Below are 23,783 nucleotides of genomic sequence, written 5' to 3' on the forward strand. Positions count from 1 at the left end.
AGAATAACTTATATAGTCATGATTCAATTCAGGTCCATTTTGATTAATTTCTCATTTTTCGGATTTGATTGTAATAATGGATAAGTGGGAAGACTTTGGCGATTCATAATAGAAAGGAGTATCTAGAATATCTATATACCGCATAAAAGAAATCACACACGAAGGGTAGACGCTATCTACCCCCCAGAAAATCCCCAATAAGAGTAGATACATAAATAGGGGGTGTCAAGGGTATCACACATCATATCCAGACCCACAGCAAAATAGGTAGATATATAGGAAAAAGTAGAGCCCTGATAAAACAAAACATAAGCCATACGATCATAAACGGAGATAGTACCTGTGATAACTGCATCGGAGGCCTCAGCCTCAGGTCTGGTCTACCTGAAAAAGCGTACAAATGACTGCGCCCCCTGTCACCTGTGAACCACCGCGATTACCATTACCAGTCTGAGCCTCGCCTCTGCTGGGCCGCTGTCCGCCTCTACCTGCCTGAGGACCGCCTCGATTAGACTGGGCACCACCCCTACCAGCGGTGTGGCCGCCCCGCCCTGCCAGTGTGCGATCCTTACCGCCTCGATCTGGTGCAGATGGAGCTCGAGGAGTCTGATACTGAGTCCTCTGCCTACTCTGTCTAAATCTTGGGTAATACCTCTTAATATGACTTATCTCACCACACTCGAAGCATGCATGGTCCAGCGTAGGCCGCTGAACAGAAGCTGATGAAGCAGTGTAGCCTCCATGCTGACTGGAAGCCTGATAATTTGCCCCTGATGGCCCCCAACTGACACCTGCATCGCGGACTGAACCGAACGCCCTAAATATACCTGTGAACTCTGATCCCTCGAGAAGGAGTTGCTGAACATCCCACCCTTACGGGCCTTCTTCTCAACCTACCTTGTATAACTCTCATGCCTAATCCCCTCAATGATACGGACATGCTCCACTATCTCCTGAAATGAAGCCCTATTGGCTACAAGCTGAAGAGCCGATAACTACAGTCCGGTGTTCAACCCCTTCATGAATCACCGTAACCTCTCCCCTACAGTAGGAAGTAACTGAAGAGCATAATGAGAAAGGGAGTGGAAACGGGACTCAACACAGCAACTGACGAGTTCCCCTAATCAATAGTAGTGAACTCATCTTTCCTGTGATCCCTCAGTGTACGCGGAACATACTTCTCCAGAAATATAGAGTAAAACTGAACACAAGTCAACGGAGGAGACCCAACTGGCCTACATTCGACATAAGCCCTCTACCAAAGCTTCACATCACCTAAGAACTGGAAGGTCACAAACTCTACCCCATACTTATCCACGGCCCCCATCTTATGGAACCTCTCGTGACAGTCAATAATGAACTCATATGCGTCCTCTGACTCAGTACCATAAAACACAAGAGGCTTTATTTTAGTGAACCTCTAAAACAGATTATGTTCTTCGCCAGTCATCACTGGCCCTGCAACTGGCCTCGGGAAGGCCTCGAAACTCAGAACCTCATCAAAGCGAGGTGCCACCGCTACTGCATGCTGAACTCTTGGAGCCTGTGCCCTGTTCGGACCTAGGGCTGCTACTCCTGCGCCCCTATATGCTGGACCCGCTGGTATAGCTTCGGCCTATGCTAACCCATGCAACCAATGCAGCACCTGTGCCATAACATCTGGTATACCCTGAGCAGCTGCAGCTCCTGGCGGAACTGGTACTGCTGCTGGTTGGGCTGGTACGGCTGCATCTCCCGCTACATCATTAGGAACCACTGGAGGCACGGGGTCAACCACTGGGACGTCTCCCCCAGCTGGGGCCGCCCCTCTGCCACCTCCTCTGCCTCCACCTCTACCTCTAGCTGCTGCCACGCATGTTCTCGCCATCTGCGAGAGAATGAAGGTTAGTCAGATACCAATTTGAATCAGCAGATACCAATTGGAATCAAATAGCACGAAAAAAGAAAGAAAAGGGAGTTTTCCTAGTGTTTTGCATCCTCTCGAAGATAACTACAGACGTCTCTGTACCGATCTACAAGACTCTGCTAGACATGTCCTTGTACGATGAGATCGATGAACCTAAAGCTCTGATACTAACTCTGTCACGACACAACCCGCCATGACTGGCACCCATCTAAATCTTAGTGGGCGAACCAACAAACAAGACACCTATCCATTCAATCCAATTTTATATTAACCAAGCTAAACAATTATTACTCATTTAACATCAAAAGAACAAAGTAAATCATGTCGTAAATGCTGAAATAAGTGCGGAAGTTCTAACTATTACAATAACCGAAATATGAAAGTCATCGTACAGGACTCTAAGCTAAAAACATGTCTAAGAATCTGAAGTCTAACAAATAAGTAATCCATAATGTCCAGAGTACGAAAAGACATCATAGCAAGAAAATCTTCGAGCGGCCTAGCATGGGAAGAAGCTCACCCTAAAATTTTTCAACAATTATCCTCCACGCTAAATGTGAGGACGAGCAACGGTCTCTATATCATAATCTGCACTCAAAAAATGCAGCAAGGTAGGATAAGTACAAACACTATATACCGGTAGATATCATAAGCCGACTAATATTAGTATCATGCATATTTCGTAAAATCAATAGAATAAAACAAGCCAGTCAACAAACATGAATATCAATAAATCATAGCAAGTCAACCAAGGACAATCACAATCAAATCACCAAGATGTCAAGCATCACAATCACGTAAGCCACAACGAAAATAAATTTACCACAATAACCTCACTCGCTGTATATACATGCTAGCTAGTGTCTTAGCTCAGTAGTCATTACCTGCAGGGGACCCATGGTGTCCATGTACCACCCGTTCCGGATCCACTCCTCGGACCCAAACATAAACCTCCGCTTCGGAACAAATCTCGGACGCGGGACATATCAATGTACCTCTTATTTCCGGAACTAACCTCGAACCACGAGCTCATAATCTAGGTCACATCTTTGCCTTTCCATACCTCTTACAGCACAGTGTCTCTTACCTTGCAATATCAATACTCAACTCCTCATTTCATATCACAATACCATTGAAAAGATTATATTAGCTTCTCATCACAATACATCCACTGCAGATTCAATCACATGGGAATAATGGCACGAAGCCTACACAAACACTCAATTCACATTTACATAATAGTTTAACAACACAATATCATGCATGAAAACTAAACATGCTTTCTCCTAATGAAATCACAAAACATACAATTAACTAACAAAGTCTAACTCAAGTAAACCGTAACCTACCTCAAAGTAGAGCTTGAACACGCAGATTACTCTGCTATATCCTTTCCTTTTCTCAAAGCCTCAATACGTTCATGATCTAAAAATAGAAGGCTCAATGAGTCACATTGCTCAATTCACAAACACCAAAGCAAGAATACCCTTCTCTTCCCCCATTCTAAGGGTGGATGATTTTCTAGGTGATAAACAACCTATCAAGGCCCCTAGTATTCATTTACCATCAATTTATCCAACATTCTATCAAATATTCCCATTACAAACAGTTTCTATGGCAAAGACCCCATTTTTATAGAACCCTAGGTCCCTAATCGCTTAGTTTATGACTCTCAATAGTTTATGACTCTAAATGTTCAATTCATGAAAAATAGCATCTAAACAATCCATTTAAGTGATAAATAAGTGATAATAACCCTAACCCATCAAGTTTAGAAAGTTTATTGACATTCTAGGGTTTTTACTTCACTTTCACCATTAAAAACCCATGAAGATGATTATAATAATAAAGGGGAAGGGAATGATAGAATGAAAAGCAATGGAACTTACCTTTCAAGGTTATCTTGCCCTAGCTTAAAAATTCTCTCTGGGTGCTTGTTGGGAAGTGTGTTGGTGTTTTATGAATGAAAATATGAGACTAAGTCATTAAAACACAGTTTCTGCCTCCCCGTTGACCGTTGTGGTCGTCGTTCCCGCTATAGCGGCCAAGCCACCGCTATAGCGGACCCAACATAAATCCACTCACTGCTATAGCGGTCAAAATCCTGCTATAGCGGTATCACCGTAGAAGGCAATCGCCCGCCACAGCGGCCCCTGGAGAACGTGGCTGGCCGCTGGGAGCAGTCAGCCCACCACTACAGCAGTACCGCCGCAGAGGTACTCCTACCTCCACAGCGGTTCGTTTTGGGCAGTGAGCTTGGTTTTGTCCATTTTTTCCCTATATCACTCCACATTTCATCCAAGGCATCAAAAACACAACACAAAACATGCACATATACAAAAAGATGCCCTACGAATCCACCCGCGGCCTCGAAATTTGTAACACCCCGTAAACTTGAACTAGGTGTGTATTTGTAAAAATCTAGTATTTAGATGATATTTTATCTATATGAATCCATTCTTGATGAATTCGGGTGGAGGATGGTCGTTTTGAAGTCAATCCATTCTTAAGGGCTCTTAAATTCACCTAAGTTTTGGTAGGTCTGTCTTCTGGGCGATATTCATGAAAAGGTGTTGCGAATTTGGAAAAACTTCCTTGATGAAAGTTGTATATATTTGAAATATATTTCCAACGGTAGGTCGCCCAGCCAAAACAAAGTTGCGTACAAAAATATATGCCCGTTTTACTGAAGCCTGTCTTCGCTGGAAATTTTGCCTGTGTTACGGTGAGACGTTACGGACCGTAACACGTGTTACGGGCCGTAACATGAACCGTAACGTCTCAAAAATTTCCAGAAACGCTCTGGAAATTTCCACTAAGGGACGGTCCAAAGGACGGTCCGTAACACGAAGGACGGTCCGTCCTTCAGAGGCGTCCTTTGGCTCGTTTTCACCAGAAAAATATAAATAGGACACTTGTTTTGTTTATTCCTCCACTTCCTAAACAACCCTAAGGACGAAAATCATTCCCCCAAGTCTTCAAATCAAAGGTAAGGGCATCCTTAACATTACTAATTCATTCTAACATCAAACTCATGATTCTTAACATGATTTTTGTTACCAAAACCTAGGGTTTGCAACATAATTCTTCCCAAAGTGATTCAAGCAAGGGTTTGGGTGTTCTTCATTAGAAAATTGATTTGTTAAACCTTTTTTAACAAATTAAGGTATGTTTCCCTTTTAAAAACCTTATTGTGGATGTATGTCTATTTTGGAAACCCTTTTGACTATGAAGGTAATTTGTATGTCTCTTTTGAAAATCCTTTTTGACTATGAAGGTGATTTGTATGTCTCTCTTTTATAAACCTTATTACGGATATATGTCTTTTTCTTGAAAGTTTTTTATTGAATAAAAAGGGTGAATTTTTCATACAAAACCCTAATAATAAAAAGGGCAAACTCTCTTGAAAGATCGATTCTTTATAAAAGCATGTTTTGAATGATATGATGAATTAGTTTTACGCTCTTGAAATCTATTATAGGTTTGATTAATGGTTAATGTCTGTGAGGGGACAAGCCCATATTAAACCTAGATTGTAACAAACCCTACATATGTATGTGATATTATGAATGTTTTCTTCTATAGGAGATGCTTAATAATGATGGTTAAGGGTTGGTAATGATATTATCATTGATGAATTAGGACGTGGGAATCTTTCGTAAAGAAGTTATACGTTTTCAAAACATTCTTTGAAATGATTTATCTTTACGATATGGCATAATGAACCTTAATGGTAAATGGTGATGTGATTACCTTGGGATGAATTGTAATTCGGATTTTATGCTATGAACTCTGTGGATGTGACTTTGCCTAGCCATTCGGGAGGATGAGTGGTCACTGGGGTTTTCATATTTCGGTGTGCTTACGCCTAGCTACTCGGGAGGAAGGGTAGTCACTATGGATCCTAGTGTGGTAATTGCCTAGCCATTCGGGAGGAGGAGTGGCCACTACCGGGTTCGCTACCCGGGGTGTGATTCAAGCCTAGCTATTAGGGGGGAAGGATAGCCACCGCTAGGTTCGCTACCTAGGGTGTGATGTATGCCTAGCTATTTGGGAGGAAGGATAGCCACCGCGTACTACATAGTCCGGTGTGATTTATGCCTAGCTATTCGGGAGGAAGGATAGCCACCGCGTACTACATAGTCCAGTGTGATTTATGCCTAGCTATTCGGGAGGAAGGATAGCCACCGAGAATTATATGTTCTGGTGTGGTGCGCTATGCGCGATATGATTGATTCTTGGGCCTGTATTGGCATGTGTGATATTCCCATTCTCTCATGGAACTGTTGTTGACAATCATGATCAATTTGAAAGTTATAGATTGACAAAAGGCTTTGTAATCGGTTTTGATAATTCTTATTGAGATACACATGCTGAATACCTGTTTTTATATTGATTAATGGCTTTGTAAACTATTTAACAAATGATATTAAGAATCAAAAAGTGGAATTACTGTTTTTATATTATCTTTTCAGAACTGATTTCTTTATGTATTATTATATTTTATTTTTATAATACTTGTTGTCCCCGAGGCACTCACTGAGTACGAAAGTACTCAGGCATACGATTGTTGTTTTTGATGGTATGTTAGGTAACAGAGAAGAGCAGGTTCGTGATACTCTCGACACTTAGGAGAACTTGCTACTGCTGTTGATTTGGTGAGCCCACATCCTCGTTCGTGGGACACTTCCCGTTTCATTTACTATTCTAGATTTTTGGGCTGCATCCCGAAGTTAGATGATTGCTGTGTCTCTTAGAAGCTCCATAGATAGTGGTCAGAATTGTGGGTACATTGTCAAAGTCTTGTACGACTTATTGGGTGGTTGCCACGTTTATGACTATTACTTATATTAGACTTCCGCTGATCTTATTTCATAATTATGATCCTGATATATGCAGTTATTTATAACTTTGTTTAATTTAGTAAGGAAAGATTATTAAAAATAAACTTGACATTACATTTATTTTATAAACTGTTGGAGGTGAATGTTGAACCTAGCGGGTTCAAGTGTTATTATTGCATTGTTTAGATTCTTCCGATGTTGTTCATGACGTCGGATGCCGGTCACGTCTAGGGTGGGTTTTGGGGCGTGACAAAATTCCTAACGGAGTCCTAATTTCCCATAATGACCGGAAGGGTCCTTACATATTGTTTGGTAAAATAATTTCTGTAATAAACTATTTGGAAATTGCTTTACAACAATTATGATGCATTTTACTAATTTCAACAAGGAAATAGTGTAAAATAACTATTTATTTAATTATCAGAAATTAATCAGCAAATAATTACCCCATTTTAATTTAAGGAAATTGATTAATTGAAATAATAATCATTTTTAGCCCCCAAATTTTAATTTCTACATAATCAATTTATATGGAAAATTCTTAAATTAATTATAATTGATTTAGATAATTAATTATGGTTATATTTGTAAAGTGCTTATTATGTGTTTAATTACGGCTACAATTGAAATAATCAATTAGTTAGTCAAATAGGGCCACAATTGAAATAACAAATTTTATGTTTTAATTCAATTAAGGTCAGGCTTGTAAATCTACTTTTTTGTGAAATCAGTCGTGTTTTTAAATTAATTGATTATTTAGTTTTAATTAAAATGCTTAGTAATCAATCCTCTTAAATTTTACCTACTCATTAATTTTCATATTTTTTCCCTTATACATATATATACACATTAATGTATATTCGTATACTCGCTGTGTGTACACACACTATACACACACAGAGAGAGTATACGAATATATATATTAATGTGTATATATATGTATAAGGGATAAAATATGAAAATTAATGAGTATATATATATATATATATATATATATATATATATATATATATATGTGTGTGTGTGTGTGTGTGTGTGTGTGTGTGTGTGTGTGTGTGAAATTGGGCCTGCCCATTATTTTTAAATGGACCGAGTCCAGCCCAACAGGGGCCAAACCCGGCCCAACACACAATTAAAAGAGGGGGGCCAAAGCCCCTTACCTTTTTTCCTTTCCTCGTCCAAATAAGTTCCCCCCCCCCCCCCCCCCCCTTCCCTCTCCCCTTGAAACCCTAGCCATCGTGGTCCCCTTTGGTTTCTCTCTCTGCGTCATCATCCCAATATAGTAAAGTGTAGTGTTTCTTTCTACTTTATGCAATGATGTTCGACCATTGGAGGGAACACAATTAATTTACTACCCTCTATTCGTCAATCACCATTCAGACAAGGTATTAGCATGTTTTTTCTTTTGCTTTTCTGGATATTCAAATGGTCAACTCTGTTCTTCCTTAATGGATTTTGTTGGTATGTGTTTGAAATCACGATTTTTGATTGGTTCATGAATAACCCTATGGATTGGTTTTCTGTTGGCCTAATCTGGTCCTTTGATGTTGTTTTGACTCGATCCTAGCCCTACAACAACGATCAGTGAGGAGGAAATCTGAAAGTTAGGATTTATCCCACATCGTAAACTTAGGGTTTAAGGGATTTGGGGAATTGCTATAAAAGGGTCCTTTATTAGCATTTTGAAAGAGAAGAAATTGTTTTTTCACAAAAAATAGAGAAGTAATCAATCCTCTTAAATTTTACCTACTCATTAAAAAGTTTAGTTTTAAAATTTTTACTTGTGCTGTGTGGTTGAGTCTGGATTTTAGGAGTAAAGGTCTCTAATTCCAATTCTCAACAAGATTGTGCAAAAAAAGGTAAAATCCTTACTTTTTCTCTTGATTAGTTCATTAGAGTTAGTTTTGAATGTATACTTACTTGTATTAATGATCATATGTTTAGATTACTTGCTCTTCATGTATTGCAGTTAGTAGTTAGCTTAGTTAGTTGCTTATTTAGTTTAAAAGCTTAGTGCAGATTATGTTTGATGTGATTGGTTTTGTTAAAGTTTAATAGGAGGACCATGTACTTAATTTCTTTGTATGATGCAGTTATTGTATGATTTAGTTAGTTGCTTGTAATGGTTTAGTGTAGGATTATGTGATTGGTTTTCTTTTACCAGCTTCATATGTGGTCCATGAATCTGGTTCAATCTGCCAAGTCTGTTTTGTTTATAGTAGTGGTATAAGGCTATGTTTGTGTAGACTGGTTCACTTAGAATTAATAAGAGATTATATTGGGATTGTGTTCATGAAATCAGGAAATATGCTAAGTACATCATGATAGAATGCTATAGTCATTGCATATATTCCTAATAATAAAGACCATTAGTTGTTGTTGTTGTGAGGTACTAACTGGTTTCATGTCATGTTGTCTTTGGATTTGTGTCAAGAGGACCTAAACTATGCCATGTTTGAAATTGGTTAAAGGAATATGTCGTTGATAGTTGCTAAAACCTGAGGTAATAATGTTTCATAATTGAATATGCTTATGTATAAGTTGGCTAGTTTAGTCTGTTGGGAACACTGGTCACACAATACTGCCCAATCTGTCCTAATTAGGCACACCTAAGTGATAACTTAGCTTGTTTGATCAATCATGCTTATGTGGTTAGTTAGTTTAACTTGCTTAGTTTGGAGGGCGTCTTATGTGTGGTTTGATTAAGCTGCTATATTATGGTAATGACAACTTACTTTAGGCACTGTAAATTTTTCCTTGAAATTGTTTAATAAGGGCAGTCTGGATGTCTCTATACATAGTAAGGTTTTGTTTGTAACTAATATGTCTAACCCATGGATGAAATCCTACAATTTGGCTAAGTGTTGTAATGGCATTAAAATAAGCCTAAACCTGTTAGCATTAAGTGGCCAGGCTGTTCTGATCTTGCCATTAGCCTTGATGAGCTTAAGTGTGTGTTGAACTGCTTTTAAACTTTCTTGATATCTCTATTATTTGGTTGGCCCTTTCACTGAATTGATAAGAGTCCATATTACAGTTGTTTGCTTCTGGTTTTGTGTCCCATTTGGTCTTCATGTATCTTTGCCAACTTGAGTATTTGTGGTCCATTAGAAGAACACTGTCAAAGGCATACTACCCATTTTCATTTTTACCCTGTTGCTTGTTTGTGCCTCTGTATAATTTTAAAAGATAAAGGTGTGGTTCTTTGAAGACTTTAAGTGGTCCTTATGACTTGTCTGATCATTCAAACCTGTGAAAAAGCTTGGCTTTACTCTATTTTGCAAAGTCTAAGTGTCTGAGTCATCCATGAACCTATTTGGTGTTATTTGATCATTAGTCTATCTATTTTGAAGTTGTTAGGACAAATGAATCCCGTACATGACAATAAAGGACCTCTGGTAATCAAACTAATTATTTGCAAACTTGTTAAGCAATCAGTTCAGCATACTGTGGAACTGGACTTTGGAATCATGCCTTCCTTTGAGATTGTTTTCCATGATGGTTCTATTTGAAGGTTAATATTTGACTTATGGCAAAGAATAAGGCAAGTCACTTGATGATTATGTGTCATATTCTGGGAAGGCAAACACTCTGTATAACTAAGAAGGTCTCACTTAAACAATAATCATGAATTGGAATTGTTGGTTTTTCCTTCTTTTTTTTTTCCATGAGAAAGTTGGGATGTGCCCTGATTTGGTTTGATATGTACAAATCAAGTGTTGCCACAAAGTCTTGCTTTTTATCTGTTATATGTCATTTATAGTTGGGATTTGAGTTGGAAATATACCCCAGTATATCAGGTAATATATGGCCTGATATGTCTCTGGTATACAAGGGTTGTATATCTGATTAACTGAGGTATACCAACCATGTGAATGAAAACCTTTTCTTTATTTTAATCAATACTTATTTGGGCATTGGGCTTTTATCTATCCTAATATGATTGGGCTCTCATTTGTTTATTTCTGTGACTTCCTTTTATGACTGGTGTTTGGAGCCTTATGCTTTCCTTATTTCTTTAAGTCTTGGTCCAGTTTTGGGGCCATTTGTGATTTCATCCATACCTTTGCATTATGTTAATTGATCTATCCTAGGACTCAATATTGTGTGTATGGAATATCATAATTAGTCTCTCTTACCATAAGAAAAAACACAAGTCTTGGACAATTCTTTTCCTATGTATTATGGATTCAATACAAAGTGGGGAAATAAAATAGCACTTGGGGATCAAGCTTGAGCCTTCTCTGGTGTCTGCCATGCCTGGGGTTCGTAGAAACCCCTTGGATCTTGTGTGACATCAGGAATAAGGGGGTGAAAGCTTTCCTTTTTGAGCTATTTCGCATCTCCATAAGTGTATATCCATGGTCTATTGGTTGATAAATTGTGCATATTTGTTTGTGTGATAGTGTTTATTTAGGCAGATGACTTTGTGGACCTTGTTTCTATCAATTTCTAATATTGGGCCTGCTTCTCTGTTAGCACAATTCATATGGGCTTTAATATATTGAGCCTGCAGCTTTGTAATTTTGGGCCTGCTCCTTTGTTGTCTCAGTCCATACGAGTGTGTATGTTTTCAATCAAGTTTTCTATTAAGATTAGAATACATTTTTAAAATTGTGTGACTTCGTGTGCTACACTAAAGGTTCTTCATTAAGTTCAGTTTTGTTTAGATATTTTCTAATCCATGTTTCCCCTCTCTTTGCTTGCATGAAATACCATTCTTCGGGGCATTCCTAACGCATAAACTCATTGGGCCAAAGGCCCAAGACCTTTTCTTGATTGAGTCCGTGTCTGAGAACAAATGGGAAAGTGAAGCTAATATGTTTGAAGGCCCAGCCAATGGGTGAAAATGGCACGATGCACTTCGGTAAGCCCATCAGTTTGAAAAGAAATATTTTCCTTCCCCTCTCTACTTTTACTTGATATGTATATATTGTATATCAAACATATGAATAATGAAACCCCTATGCATGTGTAGAACTTAGGAAATCAACGCTTAGTATTGTAGGAAGTCGCTCAAAACATTTTCAAACTCGGTTAATTCTGATATTTGCATGACTAAAATTGGCAATTAATCTGATTTTGCTAATTTTAATAATCAACTCATACTTTTTTTGGATAAAGTAAATTGTTCTTTTCTCAAATGGCTAATTGGCAAGTTTTGGGCTTTTGCAACAAAAATCTGGGAACAATTCATTTTAAAAGAAGGTAAAAATGATTTCGGGACTTCAGCCCATTAGCTTGAATTATTTATGAGTTTGTATCAAACTAAGAAATGAATTGTGATGAAAAATGGGAAATGTGGCTTATCTTTGATGGCAAAACGGGCCCTGAGGCTTTTTATATTGCCCATAACCTGAAAATGACTTGAAAACTGGAAATTTTAGGCTTGGTAAAATTGGAGGAAATGGATCGCTTTTAAATCAAACATTTTTTATTGTTGGCCCAAAGATTTATTGGACTGAAATAAAATTTTGGACTAACTATGAGGATAAAATGGATTTGTACTTAGAATATTATTGACCTACGGCTTCAATAAATAAAATTAATGATTTTTTCATAATACTTATATATATATATATATATATATATATATATATATATATATATATATATATATATATATATATATATATATATATATATATATAATAAAACACATAAGAACTAAACCCATTCTATTAGGACTAGAATAGTAGCGACTCTACTCAGGAGAAATCCCGGGTGAGTCCTAGTTTGGCAGTAAAGTGAGTTGAACACTTATGTGGATTTTTAAGACCAAAAACCCCTTTTTATAAGGGGATTTTTTGCCCGATGTTTCCTTGAAACCATGATATGAATGAAATGAAATGACATTTTTTGTGAAAAATTAAACACTTTTAAACAAATATGTACATTAATCACACATTGAAGCTCGTAGGTCAACCATATTCTACGGATCTTTAATACTAGGGTGCGTAAAATCTTCACTAGGGGATCACCAGAACCCTTACCTCGAACTTTGGTCCAAAAGATTTTTACTTATTTTAGAAAAATCTTTAAACTCGGTTTTCATAGTTTTCCATGATAAATTAGGTGGCGACTCTAAAAAATACTAAAATCCAATTAGAGCACCAACAACCTCGCAGTAACTTTTATGCCTTACCCGCGTAAAAGAGAACTGTAACAGTAGGTTTGGAGGCTTTCTGTTGAGGCTCCGACTCTTCTTGCAGGTCCAATTTTGTCATCCATGGGTCTGCTCTAGCTCCTTGGTTTTCATTCACTCCTTTCGAAGTCCCCTTTCTAGACGTCATAGGCCTCCTCTACAAAGGTATATAGTTCAACACTAATTCCCTTACTTCTTCCAGGACATTCCCATAGTATTGTTCTTGGGGTACGCCCTCTGGTGGGTTCCCAACCATCTCCAGCAATCGGTCCACTTCCTCAATTTTCTCCCTATTTCTTGGAGGTGCTTCTCCATTTGTAGTACCTTGTCTCTCAGTATCTCAACTGTCTCTCCTGGAGTCCGTGTTTCTTGTTCTCCTTGGTTTTCCATTGTAAGTCAACTTTTTGTGGAAATAAATTTGGGTAAGTTTTAAGCTTTGGGATTTTTTCTTTTGGTATGTAGTTTAGATCATCGGATCAAATGTACTCAAGTCTTAATATATGATAACAAACATAGAAAATAGGCATGTGAAGCACGTAGCAAGCATTCATATTATTTGCAGATATTTATACTGGCACCCACACTAACTCATAATGGGCGAACCAACACATAAGTCATCTATTCATTCAAGTCCGTTTTTATATTAGCCAATTCAATCAGTTATTACTCGTTCAACCATAAGAAAATCAAAATAAGTCATGCCATAAAAATAATGAAGTAAATGCGGAAGTTCTAACTATTACAAATTCCTAAAATTCGAAAGTCATCGTACAAGGACTCTAATCTAAAACATGTCTAAGGAATGGAATCTTTATAACAAATAATCCACAATGTCTAGAGTAGAAATATACATCATAAAAGAAGATCTTTGGGCGGCCTGGCATGGATTGAAGCTCACCCTAAATCTATCAGCAACGGCCTCAACACTAGATATGAGGACGGGTAGCGGTCTCTGGATCACAATCTGCACTCAAAAGAATGCAGTGAGGTAGTATCGGTACAAACACTATATTCTGATAGATATCATAGGCCGACTAAGATTAGTATCATGCATACATCATAAAATCAATAAAATAAACAAGCCAACCAACAACACGAAATCCATAACCCAACAACAAGTCAACCAAGAATATTACGAATCAAGTCATCCAAAGATATCAAGAGTCAATCAACAGAACAACAAACGAGAACAAGTCCATCAACAATAACCACATATTCACTATACACACATGCTAACAGATGTCATTGCTCAGTAATCATGACCTGCAGGGGACCCATGGTCTCCATGTACCACTCGTTCTGGATACTCATAATACCCGCGCCATAAATCCTCTACTCCAAAAAGAACCTCGGACACGGTCCACATCAATGTATCACTCATTTTCGGAACGAACCTCAGACCACGAGCCCATAATCTAGGTCACATCCTCATTTCTATCAAGTGTGCCTTTTCATAAACTATACATAATAGTATTTCTTGCCCTTTTATTATCAATGCTCAAATCATCACTTTGTATCACAATTTCACCGAGAAGATTATATTAACTTCTCATCACAACAACATCAACTGTAGGTTCAACACAATGAATTGTGGCACGAAGCCCACACATAGTCACTCAATCAATTGCATATAGGGGTTCAACCACACACACATCATGCAGGAAGACTAGACATGCTTTCTCCTATTGAATTCACAACACATACAATCTACTAATCAACGTTTAAGTCAAGTAGAATGTCACCTACCTCAAACGTAGAGCTAGAACAATGCGAATCACTCCGCTATAGTTTTTCCCTTCCTTAAAGCCTCGGAACACTCAACGTCTAGAAATTAGAATGCTCAATGAGTCACAAATACTCTAGTAAGAAAATCAATGCAAGACACCCTTCCCTTTAGCCCCATTCCAATAGGTGAATAATTTCTAGGTGTAAAACAACTTAACAAGGCCTTAGTAACCACTAACCATCAATTTATAACAATATTAGATCAACACATCATTTACAAGAAGTTTCCATGGTCAAGCTGCTATTTTTATGAAACCCTAAGTCACAATTCTCTTAGTTCAAGGCTCTAAAGGTTCAATTCATGATTAAGAGGAGTTAATCCAAGCCATTAGATGATAAATAAGTGATAACAATCATAACCCATCAAGTATAGAAGGTTTATTAGGTTCTAGGGTTACTATTACTAATTTACCATTATAGACCCATAAAAGGGATGATAATCATGAAGATTATACGTAATGATTGAAAGGGATGGATGAGACTTACCTCTCAAGAATATTTTTGCCCTAACTTGGAATTTCGCCCTAGGTCCTTGTAGGGAATTGTGTTAGAGTTTTATAAATAAAGAATTCGGAACTAAGTGTTTAAAACCCGGAATTCTGCTCCCGTTGACCGCTGCGGCGGTCAAACCACCACTGCAGCGATCTCGCTATAGCAGCCAAGTGCCCTCTATATCGGACCAAAGAGAATTTTACCTTCGCTATGGCGAGCCATAACCCGCTATGGCGACATTGACATAGCGGGCCATTACCCGCTTCAATGGACACACGAACAAGGATTGACCGCTGGCGCTGAGGGAGTCACCGCTACAGCGTTGCCACCATAGTGGTACCCACCCCGCCGCAGCGGTACCATTTGGGTAGTAAGCTCGTAATTTTTCCCAATTTCCACTCTATCACCCAAAATTTCATCCGAGGCCTCACAAACACAAACAAAACATGCATGTATACATAAAAACATCATACGAGTCAACCCGTGGCCTTAAAATTCCTAATGAAGTTCTAATTTACTACATCACCCCCCCCCCCCCCCTTCCCCGATGGACTCAACAAAATCAAACAACAATCACAAACAAGATAAGTTTTCAGTTCTCACACTTATACAACTGAGTTTCTATTAGCTCGTTCTACCCTTGGGAAGGTTCTATTTGGTGGGGTGATCCTACATTTTCCATAACGAATGGAAGGGTCGTTACACCTTTTAAGTCAAAGCTCTCATAATCGCTTGAAACATTCAAGTGTCATTTGTGAAGATGAACCATTTCCCCAAAAAATCATCATAATTTAATAAATAATAAAATATCTTCCCTAAAGGGATTACAAAGATGATGAAGCTGACATAGGGATTGATATAAAGCAATAAATCAGCAAGGCTCTCCTCCAGCGGCTGATGTCGAGGCCTGGCTTGTCTTTGCCTTCTTGACCCTCTGAAGGGTGGTCTGAATCTGAAGTCGTGCTTGGTACATCTCCATCCTGATTATCACCAGATCTGTCTCTTCTAAAATCTTGGCCAAATGCTCATCTGTGCTTTCCAGACATTCTTTCAAACGCTCTTCTTCCTGGTAATCGTGAGAAAGTATAGGCCCTGGGATGGATGTACGGGCCAGGTATCCTTGTAGCCGTTCTTGATGCTCTGGGTCACACCCTACCTCAAACCTGGCTGGAGCTAAAGTATCTGGGCCCCAACTCACCCGACCATTCCACTCTCTGAGGATCACCCCGTCGTTCTTGATTTTCTGTTTTGTGTGCTCAATGATAAACCGCTCAAGATTTCCTACCAGAGGTATCACTTGCCTCCTACCAAATTGCCTTAAAACCCGAGATAAGGTCGGATTTCTCGAACCCCTGCTAATGGCTCAAAGGGGCCATTCTTACCCCGAACCACCAAAATTTTGGATATGAAGTCAGGAAACGTCCTCTGGACCCTATATTTAATCAGCTCCTCAAAGAAGAAGGCCCACGCCCCTTTAGACATATAACCAAGATTCGGGCAATAATTTGTAAGGTTGTCTATCCTATTTTGAATGCTTAGATACTGGACTTCTTTAGCCATATTGATGTGTTTGATAATCCACCATTGTAATAACATGTTACATCCTTGGAAGTATTGAAAGCAATTCCGATATTTGTCGAAAGCCTAAAAAATGTCTGCCAGAATAATGGGTGCCAGGTCAAAATACCTCATTTCTTGATCTTTGGTTATACCATAGAAGATAGTGTGAGCCAAGGAGATCACTGGGTGTCTATGGCCAACGATTCGTCTTGTGCAAACATCATAGTGCCTAGCAAGTCTATGGCGAGCACTAAAGGTCTGACAGTTTCCTATTCTTCTCTACTCTTGAACTTCCTCTGATACAGAGTATATCCGGTGACATCCCTGAATTTTCGATACAGATCCCTAAAGGCTACAGTGGGTCCTCGTGCCCAGGGCGCCTCAGTCAATGCAAGAAACTTCATGATTTGGCCGACTGTGGATCTCTGGTTGTGATCTGGTTTGTGTCATCTCCTTAGACAAGTTACTTTGTTTTCTATAGCATCCCTAATCTCCTCCAGGGTCAGAGTCATCTCTATATCACCGGAAGGGGAACAACATTTCCTTGTCGTCCCAATGTCCGGCTAATACCTCTATTAGTTCTGGACGACCCTTCATCGTCATGATAGATGGTAGGTGACTTAGGGTGTAACTAACCATCCTTCTATGAGTGTCACCTAACCACTCCCACCAAACTCTCAATAGATCCAGAGCCTCGGTAACTATGTCAAAACGGATTCGACCTTCCATCTACAAAAAAAAAAAAAACACAGTTAAGATTCTCCCATCTCTGCAAGGTCAATGATTCATCACATAGGCACAAAACATACTCCCACATAGCACATAAATGAGATGCGATGCTCTTCGGGTCATACACTGTCCGAACACAAGGTGGTCTCTCTTAATGAGCTTTAGGTAGGTTTGAGATACCCAAAGCTCGTCTAGGTATGAATGCTCTAGTTTAGTAAGGATTTGGCTTAGCTCTATCCTAGTTTTACAAGAGTGGGCTTTTCATAAAAGACCCAAAACCCGAGCGGACAACTGGGGCTGAACCGTTAAGGCTATTGGATGACCACGAATCAACCCCGCCTCACAACGGTTCCAAAAGAAACATTTAGGTTTTATAATGAAGGTACGACCGCGTGCTCCACAAAGTCGCCTTTGGAACAAAGTGTAAAATAAATGCCAGGAATGGCGGAGTTATGATATGCATGCAATGACAATTGATAAATGCGGGAAAGTAAACACATAAACAGTTAAAGCAAATATACCCACATTATATTGAAATCCTTATGGTTAGATCGTTTAAGTCCCCAGCAGAGTTTCCATCTGTTACGGTTCGCATTTTTGCGGGCGGGGTTAGCACTCAAAAAAGCTACTTCAAAATCATTGGTCCTCTTTCGGACTTTGTTTTAAAAGAGTCGCCACCTAATTTTTAGGAAATTAGAAAAAGCAGCTTTGAAAGGTTTATTCAAACGCTGATATTTGGCACAAATATCATGTTTCGTGTCATTTTACATCCTATTCTTATGAATTTTATAGCTTAATCTATGATGAAATCGTCGTATTTGGGCGTATGTTGTTATCTTTCATGTGTATACACACGATGAAGACAAATGATGGAAAACCGAGCTAAAAGTGGTTGATTTTGGAGCATATGATGATTACACAAGGTGACGAGTCGAAGACCCCAAGTGATAAACTAAAAGATAAAAAAAAAAATGAAGCAAGCATATGTGCCAGACCCGTAGCACGGGACCAACACGTGAAGTTTAAGTTGCGGGAAATAGAAGGCCCGCGTTGTACGCGCGTGGCTGACTTGGCACATTCATAATCTAAAAATCAGTGAAGGATCCCTGCTGAGCCCGCGACGTGCGGCCAGCACGGGATGGGCTCAACTTGTCCGAATTTAATTAGGATTTTGTCTATTCTTGAGTCATTAAATTCCTAGACTATAAATACTTATTTGAAGGGTTGAGAACGGTATGCTGAGATACTTTGAGACGCTTGTAAGCCGTCATTAACCCCTTTCTTCCCTGTTTTTACTTTTATCTTCATAAACCCTAAGCTAATAATGAATTCTTTTGTCTATGATCGAATCAGGAGTAGCTAATCTCTTAATTCTAGGGTTGTGGCGTAAGACTTGAAAGTTGGTTTGATGACAATTATTATCTATTGATTTTCCATATTTGGGGTTGCTTATTTATTCTTAATCTTAATTGTTTGATTATTTGGCCAATAGTTAGACACTATTTGTGGCGTCTGAATTGAACTAGGGATAGGGAATTTGCATGCGTAATAAGAATAAATAGGGCTTGTTCGATATAATCGTTTCGCTAATGATGATGGGAATATACCCTTTAGCCTTGCTTAGTTGAATACGGAGAAGTAAATATGTTCTTGTTACCTCTGGCGACCATAGGGGTGTAGGCGTTATAGTAGCATCTACAGTCTTGTGAGAAACTCAGAAGATACTCATAAAGTTATAATTAACTCGTCAACTAGTAACCTAGGAAATAAGATAGGTAGAATTGTTCGAAGATCAACTGGATTGTCAAAAGCCATAATCCTGGAACTTTCTCTCATCTGATAAACCTTACAATCTTTGTCGAAATATTCTCAGTCAAAAAACACCCATCATTTTTTAATTTTCAGTTTTAGTTTAGTTACAACAAACACCTTGATTTTCACTTTCTTGAATAGTTTTATTCGAATTTGAATTTGCTTAACAGTAGAATCTAAGTCTATGTGGTATCGATATCTGGACTTAACAATCCTATATTACTTGTACGACCGCGTGTACTTGCGTGTGCATTTGGGAGCAACAAGTTTTTGGCGCCGTTGCCGGGGACTTCGAAAAATTTACTGTTTTTCTAATTTGAGTTTGTTTTTCTATTCAAACTGCGGGTCCAACACTTGAGTTGAGATCGACAGAGAATGGGAATATCTGAGCCAGACCTGCGATGCAAGTCCAACACCTGAGGGCAGTTTCCACAACTAGACACCTCCGTGCTGAGCCCGCGATGCGGGTCTAGCACATATAGGGGCCAAATCTGAATTATTATTTTTCTAAGTGTTAAAAGTTCGGCCTCTCTCATATTTTTATTCCCCTTTTCCATCTCAAACTCAAATCCCTCTCCCTATTCCCTCTCTAAAAACAAACATACTTGTCACGACCCGACTAGGGGCCGAGACGGGTACCCGGGGCTAACCACCGAGCACCACTTATTCCACTACTCATCATACTTATTAAGCGTTCTTTTATCAAATTCATACTCAAATCATAAGATTTTCATTTGAGAACATAAATACTTTTATATGCATAAGCCTTTCGGCTATCAAAATGATAATATATATAGTAATAACATCATGAGACCATCTAACCCACACTGCGTGTCTACGAGCCTCTACTATAGTGCTAGACATAGGGACGGGACAGGACCCCGTCGTGGCCAAAATATACATCTGTACACAAAATAATAATCAAAGGCACCTCCGGAACAACGGAGTGCTCTTAAATCAGCTACTAGCTTCTATGAATTTGGATCAAGATCACCTCCCTGTCTACCTGTGGGCATGAACACAGCGTCCAAAGAAAATGGACGTTAGTACGAACATTGTACTGAGTATGAGAGGCATAAATAATAATAATACGTCAATGAGATAAAGGGAGCATCAAATAAGGAGCAATTGGATCTGACTGTCAATTATAAAAGAAATAATGTATGCTGGCTTACTTCATAGTCATCATCATGTCATGTATGCATAAATGTATAAGTTGCCCGTCCATATAGGTACGGTGTGATAATGTATAACATGCGTCCAGGCCTCCCGCGTCCGGGGTATAAGCTGCCCACTGGAGTGGTGTGTCTGCCCGTGCCATATGGGCACGGTGTAATATCATCAACATATACTCATCATAATGCATGTATAATAACTCAAAGATAGCTATACTTTATCGAGGTGACATAAGGTCGTGAACCCCCGATTTCATTATGGGACATTTATAAGTATTATGCCTCACCTTGAAAGAAATAGCATATAAGGTGAGTGTATACAATAAATGACATCATCAACTTTATGGTATTCTGCCTCACCTTGAAGGAAACAATGTATAAGGTGAGTGTATACAATATATAACATCATTAGCGTTATAGGAACATCATGTTATAAACTCTAGAATCTTTATACTTAACTCATCATCATCAGTATTAAACTCATAATATATCTCTCATCTCATATGGCTATTCATGGACATAGGCTATTAGTTTTCCGATATATAGAGGATTGATGGAGAAGAAGGAAAATCATACCATAGGATTCATGCCATAGAAAGAAAGGACTAGCCTCACATACCTTTTACGTTTAACTACTCTATCGCTTTCTTATTCTCCGTCAATGCTCACGTTTCCACCTTCAAGAGAATTCGCATTAACATTAGCTAATTGATTACTTAAACGTGCTTACCATTTCTAGGGAAAATTGGGCAGCATTTCTTTTGTTTATAAAAATTTTCCCATATTCTATAGCAACTCTCAAACATTCATAACAACATTCACAATATAATAGACAACAATCATCATTTATCTACATTATCCGCATTTCACAATTCCTCTTCAATTTCTCCATAATTGTGATTATAGTTTGCTATTGCGTTTTCTCATATATAATACTTATTCCATGGTCTAAATGTCATTCACAATATATTTACAATCACAACATACCAATATCCATAATTCAATCCAAAACTTCACCCAACAATGTCACTATTCCCACATTTATGACCCACTTTCTATATGTTTCTACAATCCATGTGTTCTTAACTTTCAACACCTTAAACAACCAATAATGATCATAAAACTCACCTTAGATGATGGATGAACAACCATTGAGTGGAACTTCTCTTCTTGCAGCAAAACCTAACTTACCTCCTTTGGGATTTCTTGGCTTAGATGAACTTTGATAGGTTTTCTACACTTGATTTTGTGGGTTTGATGTAGTTGATCATGGTTTTCTCTTGAATTCTTATGGATGAACAATGGAGAGAACTCTAGAGTGTTTTAGAGAGAAGGGGAGTGAAATAGGAAATGAAATAAAATGAACTTGGGTCCTCTCATTTAAATCATGAAATCTGTCCCGACAAGGTTATACGGACCAACATACGGTCCGTACATTTTATACGGGCCGTATGTATGGCCGTATGTTTGGTCCAGTGAACATTACCCCTCTTGGCTAAATATGCGGCCTAACATACGGCCAGTATAATTTATACGGCCAGTATGTTGGGCCGCATAATGCCCGACTGTTCCGATTTCGTTCTCGTCGACTCGTTTGATCTCCAATCCTTATGGAACCTTCTTAACACTTGTTTAACACTTCAATACCAATCTAAGGGATGTTATTACTCTACTCCAAAGCATCATTCAATCATTATACATTGTTACTCATAATTCTTTCTGATACATAACGTATGCCTTGCCTTCCTTGACAACTTTCTTCTCTTACTTTGAATGTTTTTGAAATCTAATTTAGAACCATCAAATGCTATTTCCTACTCATTGAAACGTCGAATACATCGTGCCCTTCGTCAGTCTATTCACTGTGCATGAGCGGAAAATTTTTCGAGGTGTAACAATACTTTAATCCCCCCTCTCTAAACTCTAGTCAAGACCCACAACACTTCAAGAACTTGTGAAATCATCTTCTAAAACTTCAAGAGGTAAGCAAAACATTTTCTTGCCCTCTTCGTTCTTGAATGTTTAAAGGTTGGAAAACTAGGGTTGATGGGTTTGGGCGAAATTGGGGTGCGGATTGGTATTTCTTGTTTGATTATTGATGTTTAGGGCTTGAAGATGACTCCCATTGTAGAAGGGAGAGTTTAAACCCACTATTGTTGCTTAAAATTCAAAGGGACGATTCTATGCCCGCAAGTTGTTCGTAAAAATGCTCGAATAAATGTTTATGTGGAATCGTGAAGTCTTGAGTAGAAATATGACAATAAATAGTTGTACGAACCCTTGGACATCAATTATGCCTAACAAATTGTGGATTGGGTTGAGAAAATCATGAACCACCAACCCAAAGTCCTAAAACATGAACGAGTTAGTTTCTTGATTTTTGTTTTCTTTTGATTCTAGTCTAACTTAGTTAACTTCTTTGTTTTCCTCTTTAGTACGTAGTTTGAAGTAAGTGTGGGGTCGGTTCAACCCTAACCTAGGTGTTAATCATGAAAAGGCCCGAAAAGATTAAAAAATAGGAGGGGGGGGGGGGGGGGGGGCACACAACTCCAAACTTGAAATTATGAAAAGAAATTAAGTGTGGGGTCGTTTCACGAGCCATTTGGTTTTGAAATTTGATTCAGTGTTAGGTATTGTGTTGTTTTGCAGGAAAAATGTTTCACCCACAAGGAAAGGGCAAAGCTGCCTCTACATCCCAAGGAACAAAGCGAACCAGGGCAAATCCCACACAAGGGAAGAAGTCGGTGAAATTCTCTTCAGGGGGTAAGCAAGAAGGGACTCCCATCCCCCGAGCTCAAGCTAGGAGGCCTGCGCCTGATCTTGTCGTGGGCTATTTTACTTGGTACGCGGACTTTTCCAAAGCCACTCCATTTGGATATATGCACGAGCGGGCTATTAACTCGGCCACTCTAGAGGTGAAATACAAGCGTGTGTACAACAAGCTTGTTGAGATGAGGTGGGTAAAAATCTTGGACTCACTAGGGTCGTGCAATATTGACTTAGTGTTGGAGTTCTACACCAACATTAGGTTCACTGGAGATGAGTGGTCGGAAGCCGTGTATTTGAGGGGCAATGGGATATCAATTCTAGCTTCGACCCTAAGTGCTCACGTTGGTGTTCGTGACTATCCTATCGAGCCATTAGTAGAATTCATCGAAAAATTGGACTAGAAACTAATACTAAAAACCTTGTGTGGTCCTGATTCTAAGGCCTCATGGGCTCGCTATGCTGGAAAGTACAGGAAACATAAGTACTTGAGAATGAGCAATTTCTGCCAAGACACCCGAGTATGGTTGCGCATCTTGAACTATCGCATTTGGCCTTTGGAGCACTAT

General features: G+C 38.8%; 1 protein-coding gene across 1 annotated transcript; it reads right to left on the reverse strand.

Moving 5' to 3' along the window:
• Positions 1-369: 369 nt before the first annotated feature.
• Positions 370-13,285, reverse strand: LOC132628694 (uncharacterized). The gene is made up of 3 exons (XM_060344459.1): positions 13,220-13,285; positions 1,646-1,867; positions 370-858 (listed from the first exon to the last, which is right to left on the reverse strand). The coding sequence occupies exons 1-3, from the start codon at positions 13,283-13,285 to the stop codon at positions 370-372; spliced, it is 777 nt and encodes a 258-aa protein (XP_060200442.1).
• Between the last annotated feature and the right edge of the window lie 10,498 nt (positions 13,286-23,783).

Source organism: Lycium barbarum, chromosome 2 (assembly GCF_019175385.1).
Source record: "Lycium barbarum isolate Lr01 chromosome 2, ASM1917538v2, whole genome shotgun sequence".
Taxonomy (NCBI): domain Eukaryota; kingdom Viridiplantae; phylum Streptophyta; class Magnoliopsida; order Solanales; family Solanaceae; genus Lycium; species Lycium barbarum.

Coding starts and splice junctions, on each gene's coding strand:
- LOC132628694 (XM_060344459.1), bottom strand. CDS start 13,285: ATGGAAAACCAAGGAGAACAAGAAACACGGACTCCAGGAGAGACAGTT. Junction 1,868..13,219: donor TTGAGATACTGAGAGACAAG/GTACTACAAATG, acceptor ATTCTCTCGCAG/ATGGCGAGAACATGCGTGGC. Junction 859..1,645: donor TACCAGATGTTATGGCACAG/GTGCTGCATTGG, acceptor TGGGATGTTCAG/CAACTCCTTCTCGAGGGATC.